The 10002-nt window shown below is 43.9% G+C and overlaps 1 protein-coding gene across 3 annotated transcripts in view; it reads right to left on the bottom strand.

The window, feature by feature from the left end:
* The window catches only part of ERI3 (ERI1 exoribonuclease family member 3), a 95872-nt gene extending 94846 nt beyond the window's left edge, over nt 1-1026 (bottom strand). For 2 of the 3 annotated variants that reach the window (XM_009638851.2, XM_035894247.1), the window contains exon 1: nt 756-1026. In XM_009638851.2, coding sequence (XP_009637146.2) covers nt 756-1007 — 252 coding nt within the window. In that variant the 5' untranslated portion in view covers nt 1008-1026. The remainder of the gene's footprint in view (nt 1-755) is intronic. The other variant, XM_035894248.1, reaches the window with a different exon arrangement.
* Nucleotides 1027-10002: the final 8976 nt, after the last annotated feature.

Below are 10002 nucleotides of genomic sequence, written 5' to 3'. Positions count from 1 at the left end.
CATGGATCCAGCCTGTCCAGGTCCCTCTGTAGAGCCTTCCTACCCTCCAGCAGATCAACACTTCCACCCATCTTAGGGTCATCTGCAAACTTGCTGAGGGTGGACTCAATCCCCTCATCCAGGTCATTGATAAAGATGTTAAACAGAACTGGGGCCAACACTGAGCCCTGGGGAACACCACCTTGTGACCAGATCTCTGTATGTCTCAAGTGGTAGAGCACTGGAAAACTCCCCTGAAGCTGAACTCTTCCTGTCTCATTACATTCCAGAGTTAACACCCAGGCAAGATAACTTCAGCAAGATCAGATAGCTCCAAACTATTGTTCTCCTCTACTTAGAAACACCATTATGTTGCACATATTCATATCATTCAAACTGTTTTTCCTAAAGCTGTTGGCTACCAACAGCCCTTTCCCTTGCAGAATCAAATGCTGCCATGAGTACTAATGCAGGTTCCCAGCCAAAAATTTTTAGACCCTCCCCAGTTCAGACAGATGACAAGCATACATGACTTAAAAGATGTTTTCGATAAATGAATTGTCGCTTCCTTGGTGGAAATCAGGCTCCTTCATTTCATTCTCACCGAATGGTCCTGGCATTGCTCCTGAGAGAGCAGGTGACTGGCAAGAGCTGTGGGGGAGGACCAGCAACAGAAAGGAGGTGGGACAAACCAGAGAAAACAAGTGAGCCAGCACAGTGCTTCTTCCTTCCACCAGCAACTTGCAAGGGGATAATTAACAGGATTGACTATTTACCTGAGGATGAATCTGTGGTTTATCACATGTAGCCTCAAAATCCAGCACTAAGAAGTAGTGATATCTCTGTGGAGGAAAGGATGACATTGCTGCCATGGAAGCTCCAAAGCCGTGGGACGCCAGTTTCCTGCTTACGATGGAGCTGTACCCTTTGAGAACACCAGCCGGGAGGAGGGAGCACACAGCTTGTCTTGCCCTTTGAAGTAAGTTTTGGGGAAACTTTGCTGCTCCAGTATGGAGGAGTGCTATCATTGAACATCCAGAGGCATCTGAAACTGAAGACAGACTCACGTTACTCATGCACACATACATCTCATCTCTGCTAGTATCTCTTCACTGGCCTCTGTCAGGGATTTTCTGTGTGCTTCCTGGTGGAGGTTCCAGCATCTCAAACCTGAAATAACATAGTAACCTGCTCTAAGCATGACAGATGACATTTGGACTGAGCTCAAGGTGTCCAGAATCATGGGCAACTGGAAATTAACCTCTACAAACGTCTCTAAATTAAGAACTATGAGACACACAACAGTCATTGCTCCAGGCATCAGATCACAACCCCCTGCTTTTTCCATAGCAGAACACAACACAAACCACTTAAGCATAGAAAATCTGATCTAAACCCCATTGAAATTTCTGAGGAGGCCTTTTGCCTTTTTGTATACAATGCAACTTCTAATACATGGTAGGAATTAAATACAGCAGTACACATATCAACACTATAACCCATCCAAACAGTTTGGCCCTAAAACGCCTGTTAGTTGCACCAAAACCTCCCACTTCCATTACAAATCCACACGTCTGGTGGCTGGAAAGCTTCTCCCCAGGGAAGTTCTCATTTGCTCTGTGTATGAGGTTTCTCAGAGATGTGATTCTAGTGCTATGCTTGATTTCTTACTTCAGGCATTTCTCAGAGGAGGATATTGGTTCAACAAACCCATATGTGAACCGCAGGGATTGCAGGAACTGTAAAACATAAGACTCTATAGGTTACAGTCTCCCTCCCAAAAGAGTACCTCACGGATTTTAACAGATTTATTACAATGAGGTGTTCAAGCCCAGCTCATGGAGGTGTTCCACAGCTGGGTTACAGTGACCGATAGCAAATGAGGTGAACCACAACAACCCAGTCCTCTTGAACAAGGATATGAGTACCCCCTTTAACTATATATATATTATTTATATTTAAAATCCATCCTCACGGTTGGTCCCACTATTTGTGGCTCTGGGCAAGAGCTCCATTGCACCACATGCCACCCACCCGCCGGGCTTCTGAGCCCAGCCTCCCCGCGCCTGCGCTTGCTTTTTGCTCCGCTGCGAAGGGCTGGAAGCACCCACCGTGAGAAACAGAGCCGAAACGGGCAAGGCGAAACGAACTCGCCGCCCACGAACAAAGTTGCTGTTTGCACAAAAGACAGCGTTTGCTCTCTCCCATCCGTTAGTCCGTCAGGTAAATAATGCACGTGCCAAAACACACACTTAATGAGGTAAATAATATGCCTTGAATAACGGCTAAATCTGTATTTACCTGCGAGACCAGAGAAACTCGGAAGGACCAGATTAGGAGATAATTGCGGCTGAGCAGGTTGTGTGCTTCGAGTAAACACGCATTTGGTAACCTTCCCTTTCCAAGGTTTTGAGTGAAAGGCAAAATTCAAAGGAGGTGAGATGTTTAAGACGGAGCCAGTGCCCACGCTGCCAGTTCCATGGCGTAAATGCATCCCCACCTTGTGGCTATCATGTTTTGGGGGGCTGCTTGCTTTATTAAAGCAGTGTGCCAGGCAGCAGGTACCCAGAAAAATGAAAATTCAAGTTACAAAACCATAACAAAGAGCCCAACATTGCATTTATCCTAAAGGGGCTCAATTCTACCTATTGCTTTTCCATCTACAGCTTTTACTGTCATTAATAAATGCATTACAGCCAAACAGAAGTTAGTTATATTCACTTCTAACCTGCCCCAGATAAGAGATATTTAAGGTATACGCACTTTAAATCTTCAAGCTACCAGCTATGAATCTAAAGGCCCATCACAGCAAATATAACATCTCGGAATAAAGCAGCTTGTAAGTTAGTTGCGGTAAAACGTGGTCTTTAGCCTACTGCATAAAGTGAGATATACAGTTGGAGTGGGGGAGGCAGGCAGGCTCCAACCCCTATATCAAACACAGGCAATAAAACATACATTATCCACCCACACACAGCAAGATCAGTGCCTCTCTAACACATCTCAACAGGCAAGACTAGGGCACGAGACATGAACCCCACGGATCTTCAGGCTGCAGTGGTGCAGTGGTTCCCGAGCCACCTAGTCCACATGGCAAAGACAAACCGGCCATCTCGGCAGGAGTCAGGCACATCACCACGTGGACACGGCAGCACCGCTCCAGACCCTGGCCGGCCTGTGTCACACAGGTACCGTGGGACATCAGCAGAGGGAAATAACAGCTAACATCTACTGCCTGCTTACACTAACAGCTTCTGCAGGCAGTCCATGTCTAATGACAGCATCAGGCTCCCCATCCTAAAAGCATCCCTCCCCACCCTCCTGCGTAATGGAGGGAGCGATGCTCTGAGCAAAGGTGCACGAGTGGGGTATTGCATGCCGATTCCCCCACGCAGACAGCATACAAATACGAGCAACCCCACTGCAAACGCCACGCTTCCAGCCAGATGAAGTTTTAACTGCATGTTTACCCAGCCACTGCTCTAGGTGCCCTGGGAAGACCTCACATCATCTTCTCTGGCAAGGTCAGAGTGTCTCAGAGCACAAGATAGCTGGTGAGCAAACACACTTTATTAGAAGTCATGTAAAGCATTTACACCGGCTATGACAATGCAAAGCGCTAGTAATTACCCTTTTTTTTTTTTTTTTTCCAACAGACAATAATGCAAGCAATGCAGCTTCAAAAACTGGAAACCCAGCTCTATCCATATAAATCCACATGTTCAATGATTCCGTTTCCAAACCTACGTAAAATGCCACATATATATTTCTTATGCACATAGGGTCAGATTATAATCTCAGACAGTGCAAGATGTCGCATCTGGCATTCAACCCTACTAGGTTAATATTTCACATCACGCAGCTCCAGCTCCTTACACAGATACACATGAAACGTAATGGGACCACGAGCTGAGGCTGGACTTCAGGAATTATTTTGACAGATTGTACACAGACCTAGGAAAATGTGACAGCACTTTACATTTGCAACACCCAATAACACAGGAAATGGCCACGCGTGGTAGGTTTCAGCTGGAAGATAAAGTTTGCGTTATGGGCTGTATAACAGCACATGCCACATGTGACATCACTGGCTATAATCAGCAACTGTCTTTTAAAAATAATTTTAAAAAAATGTAATCTCTGGACATCAGACAGCCACAGGTAACAGGACAAGCTCGGGCTGATAACAGTTCTTGCTTGTCTGTGGTCCAAGCACCTGGCACAGGAGCACGACAGTTCAATCACCAGCAAGTAAGGAAAGCCAGGAGGAAGGCAAGTGCCAGCCGTAGCTGCCAGCTTGCCAGGGGCCCCACTGACCGAGAAGCAGAGAATCTGCACTGGTGGCTGTCACACTCCAGGCTTCCCACAGGGGAAGCCGCTTAGTGGCAACCACAGGCAGGAAGGAACAGGATGGGGAACTCCTGCCACACGAAGGACACCAGTGACAGAAGCCAGAAGGGCACTCTAAGTGTTCTCCCCCACCTGCAGGACAGCCCCAAAGCCACAGAGAGAGACGTGCACCACTCAAGTTGCAGAGGATTCAAATTCAATGGCCAGACAAGTCAACCTATGAACTTAAGCTTAATGGGTTCTTTGCACCTAACATTAATATTTACTTTTTATAACCATATCTAGAGAAAATCATCTGGCAGCAAGAGAAGGCATAACAGCTTGCCTTTAACCCAAAAATAGTCCCCTTCGCTGTCCAGTTTGATAAGGTGATGCAGGGAGGGGGCGAGAAAACAAACACCTAAGTTCAGGTTGGAGGGGCGACCCAAGAAATTATATATTTTACGTGAGCCTTCATTTACACATTAAATTACTTTGTTATGGCAATATGGCCCTCCACCATATTAAAAAAAATAAACAAAAAAAAATCTAAAGGACAAGACAAACTAAAAATAAAAAATAAAAGCAAGCAAGCTTTGGGATTCATACGCTTCAGTTTATTCCCTGTGCAAAGCCTGGGTAGGGGCAGCTGAGACTCCTGGCCTCCAATAGACAACTGAACTCAAGGCTAGAGCAACCAAAACCAATCCAAAATGTAAGTCAGGTTTGTCTTATTTTATTACAGTGTCTTATTTTATTAAATTATAAAGAGGGTAATAAAGATGCTTTTTGAGAACAAAACCACATACATTTAGCAACACCTGGAACAGAGTATAACAAAAAATACAGGACTTCATTTTTGTAGCTGTTCAAATGCATACTCAGAGGTCAAATGTGAGCCCATATTTCAGTTGTGTGAAGATATAACTGAAGAACAATAGAGATAACTCCTTTTTTTTTTAAATCAACCTTAACCTAAAAACAAATATTTCATTAGACGAACTACAGTCCAAAAACGACAAGTAAAACAAACAACAAAACACAAAGCTTTTAGAACTGTTTTAATAAAGTAACATGATTTTAGACAGGTGAATTTGCTTCTTTAATTTGTTAACCTCACAGTATCATCCCTTGAACATGAATCCAGTACACTTCCAGGGTTGCACTCCCTTCACTTTCGGCTGGGTTTGTCTCCGTCACTGCTAGACAGCCAAGCCCATGGTTTGGAAAATTCATAACTTAACTTTCCCAAAGCATTGCCATGGATGCCTATACGCTGTCCCATCATTATTCAGCTCAGACATAACTTGGCATCAGTCATACTTTTTTTTTTTTTTTTTTTTTTTTTTTTTACAGCACTCCGCAATCACACCCAACCTCTTCCCACTACAGATGAAGACGTCCCTGTTCCCAAGAACTTACAGTCTAAAATTAGATACAATACAACAAGTGAGGGTAACAGCAGAGAAGAATGAGGGTTACAGGAGCAAAGTGAGGCAACCGCTCATCCAGGAGATATGTGCATCTCAGTAGTTCAATTAAAAAAAAAAAATTCACTCTATATAGGCACCGGCTTCCCCCTATATGGGCATTACGGAAGAGATAAGTGAACACAGAAAGGGTTGACTACAGGATGGAGGGCACTCTCGGGTTAAGGAAGATCTCTCCCATTTCTTGAGCTCATTCTTCCCGCTGTGTTCCTTGGCCGATATGTCAAAGGCACCACCAGATATGTCAGCTATGTCAGAGCACCAGAATCTCTTCCATTGTGACATCACAGACGCGATGGCTTGTGAGATCACAATGAGCAAGGCCGAAGGCGCTGATTACTATGGGAAGGACTTGCTGGGGCTATCACACCCTACGAGGCTGGGAAACAAACACATCTCAGTTCACTTGACAACACAGTGAAACCCGCACGAGACTCCACACCAGTAGGAACTCATCTCAACAGACCACCCAGAAGCTGTCCCAAAAACGCACGCACAATTTCTTTCCAATTTTACTAGGCCACCTCTGCTAGGCAACCCGCTTTCATCAGCTCCTTGACTGGTCTCCTAAGACAAGCTTTGCTGTATATTTTTAAACCTTCTCCAAGAGTAACTGCAGATAGGCAAATGGGTCTAAGCTGAAGACTGAGGAAGTTCCACACAGTTACACACTGGTCACTTAGAGGAAATGTAGAGGAAGGAAACAACAAAATTAAAAGCAGCAACAACAGAGATGCATACACCAAAAGACTGGAAAGCCGCAGTGGAAGAGTGGATTTGGTATTAAGGAAAAGAAAGTTGCAGCGGACCAAGAACCCTCTAGTCCAGTCTCCTGCCTCTGTGTGGGAGCCATAAGAAAATGCATCAGGGTGAAGCTACACAAAATAGGTTACTGAACCAATAGTTCTGGGAGGCCAAAAGGAGGCAGGCCTGTCCTTCCCTCTTGGTCATACTCTCCTGATTACCTTACACCAGTTCCTGAGTTTCTCTAGCCCCTCTGTGAGCTGATTCAACCACAGGAACCTATAAAAGCGCTAATGCAGCCAGAGTAAAACCCAGTTAAAACAAGACAGTTTCCTGCTGGTTTAGTGAGACAAATCAGCTCAGGGCCAGGCTGGATGAGTGCCAAAGCTCAAAGGAAGGGATGGGCCCACATCGTCAGAAGTAGGAGGGAGATGAACCATTGCGAGCTGTTGTTTGGCTCAGCCACTCACCAAACCAGGTACCCAGACCAGGATACGTACAACTGGGATGGTATGGCACTTTGCAGGAAACAGAGAAGGTATCTTGGCTCTAGCAGCATAAACACATAAAACTTGAAGTCGGAAAGCCCATCGGACCATCCTGTCTGAAGCTCATGTAATTCTGGCCATAAAGTTTCCACTTCATTACTCCTGAATTGAGCCCAAAGGCTTGAACATCTTTCAGAAGAAGTTTCTGGCCTTGAATTGCAGCATCAAGTATGGAGGCTCCCCACTACCTTCAGACAGTTCGTTCCAATGGTCAATCCATTTGCTGTCAAAAAATAACACATCTTAAGTTTTCATTCAAACTTTTCCAGCACTGGTCTTTGGAGCAAGTTCTGAAATTTACAGCATTTCAATGCTCTCAATCCCGAGCAGAGCTCCCAGAGCCAGAAGTAAGAGATTTGTAGTTACTACGCTTCTAGTCAGTAAAAGCTACTATTGCATATTGGCCTAATTTAGCGGAAAGGAGACCTAGCAGGCCACCCTTTGTTTAATGGAATCTAGCACGCGTAATTACTTGATTTTCATACACATGAATGCCACAGTTGTTCAAACCACACCTTCGTTATCTGAAAAAACGAACTTGAAGGTTAACACTGGAGAGTTCCAAATGAATCTCAGACTGGATTCAGGGAGACAACACTTGCAATGCTCAATACACTGTTCACTTTTGATCTTCACAAGTTCCAGTAGTACTAAAAGAAAGTCTACACTCTGCCAAAACTCTGTCCTGGTAGACAGGCAAATGCTCCGAGCAGCGTAGCAGCTACAATGGGGCACGGTTTCCACACAACCCAGTCTCAGTGAGCACAGAAAACCAGCCAGGAAAGATGTTGACCCTAATATTCAACCACAGAAAAAATAACAACTATAACAAATACAGCTGGGTGGGGAAAAAACAAAAGTTTTTTTTGTTAGGAGTGAAGTATCTATACCTGCACGACATATCTGGAGAGAACACAACCTCTCAGCTGGCATTTGGCCAGCACAGCTAACTTCTCTTAGGGGAGAGAAAAGTTGCCAAATGGTATCTAGCAGCAATAGCCAGCACCTCTGCTCTAGGTTACACTTCGAGAGCCACAACTTGTCCTCTTCTCCCCTCATTCCCCTGCTTGCCATTGCACCATGCTGGCATGTCAGCTCAGCACTACTAAAGTAAAAACACCAGGAGTCTCAGGATGACCACTTCCAACAACAACACGTGCTTCAGATCCAAGAACAGACTTGTGACAAATGCATAGTTGCTTAATAGCCTTCAGTGTTCTCCTCTAAGTACAGCCACAGGGGCTGGTCCTATACTGTTTACCTGAACTTCCCCAGACCTGCACTCTACAGTTTCGTTGCCCTTTACTGGAGGTGGCTACTGGATCTATACAGGGGCAGAGCCAAGCGCAAAAACATCACACATTTCAGCCTCTTCCAGAACTCCATTTCCAAAATTTAATGGGGGAAAAGAATAATCTAAAAAAATAAAATCAAGACCTACCAAAGTTAAGAAAGCCAAAACAAGATAAGCACTGAAACAGCTGTAACCAGGCCTCCTAAAGAAATCATATGGAAGTTAGGTCTCCCTCAACTGCAGAGCAGAAACTTTAGGTCATATCAGTGTATATTCAATCCAAGGACTTCTTTATTTAGCATCAAGCACACGAGCATTTTCTTTTTAATGCTTTAATGGGTTTCTTCTTTCGGATTTTGGTAACACTCAAATCTGTCTTGCTATACACACTAACTTAAAAAAAAAAAAAAACAAAACCAAAAAACAACACAGCATTCATGTACAGCAACCCAAAGTTTGAGGAACAAGAACCATAAAAGGGCTGCTCTTTGAAACAAGACAAGCATTTAGTCCACGCTATAAATTAACAAGAAAATTCAGTTGCAAAGGTCAGAATTCAGTACTTGAAAAAGGAAACAAAAATATCTGAAATCAAATTTCCCAAGCCCACACAACGAAGAGTAACCAACTGGACTTCTAACACATTACTTATTTTAAGAATAATTCATTCTTGGAAATAAAAGTTCAAATGCCAACTTTAACATCAAGTGATATGAGATGCTGCAATGTTGCAATGAGCAACTAAAGGATACAATAAATTCAAGTTACCGTTAAAAAAAAAAAAAAAAAAATCTTCAAACAACTGTCTTAACATCTGATGGGACAAGTGCCTTCAAGATGTACCTGCCCAGAGCCCTGTGCACCTCATCCTTCCCGAGGTACAGTGCAAACATTAACCTATTAGAAAACTTGCCGGTCCCTTGCAAAGCAGCTGAAAGAATGTTAAGAGTTCAGACTAAGCAGCAGCTCTCAATCCACCCACTTGTGAAACCAAAAGCTCAGTAAGGAAAAAGAGATAAGTAAAAAAGTAGTAAAACAAATGTCAGACTTAGTAGCAAACAGGCCAGCAATGACCACGTAAATCCACAGGACTTGTAAAAGACAGAATGTAAGGAGTAAATGACAACACCTTTTTCATACATCTCAGTTTAGAAGAAACACCTGTAACAGCACAACAGCAAGAAAAGAACAGCAGAAGAAATTCCTACTGCCAGTCAGGAATCAAGTAAACAGATCCTGCACTTCTAAGCCTTCTCAAGTTTACTTCAGTCTCAAGATCCGAGACAGGTGACCAGTTCAATCTCACAGGATAAAAAAAATAGGGGGGGGATTTTTCATACATCTCAGTTTAGAAGAAACACCTGTAACAGCACAACAGCAAGAAAAGAACAGCAGAAGAAATTCCTACTGCCAGTCAGGAATCAAGTAAACAGATCCTGCACTTCTAAGCCTTCTCAAGTTTACTTCAGTCTCAAGATCCGAGACAGGTGACCAGTTCAATCTCACAGGATAAAAAAAATAGGGGGGGGAAAAAAAAAAGTCAAACCTCCTAATCCCCCATCACCTTCATCCATGAACCTCCACATCCCAAAAGTAACATGAAAAATCCTCGCTGCTG

The sequence above is a fragment of the Egretta garzetta genome, unplaced genomic scaffold (genome assembly GCF_000687185.1).
Source record: "Egretta garzetta isolate BGI_Z169 unplaced genomic scaffold, ASM68718v1 scaffold145, whole genome shotgun sequence".
Taxonomy (NCBI): domain Eukaryota; kingdom Metazoa; phylum Chordata; class Aves; order Pelecaniformes; family Ardeidae; genus Egretta; species Egretta garzetta.
This window is presented reverse-complemented; position numbering and strand designations above follow the sequence as displayed.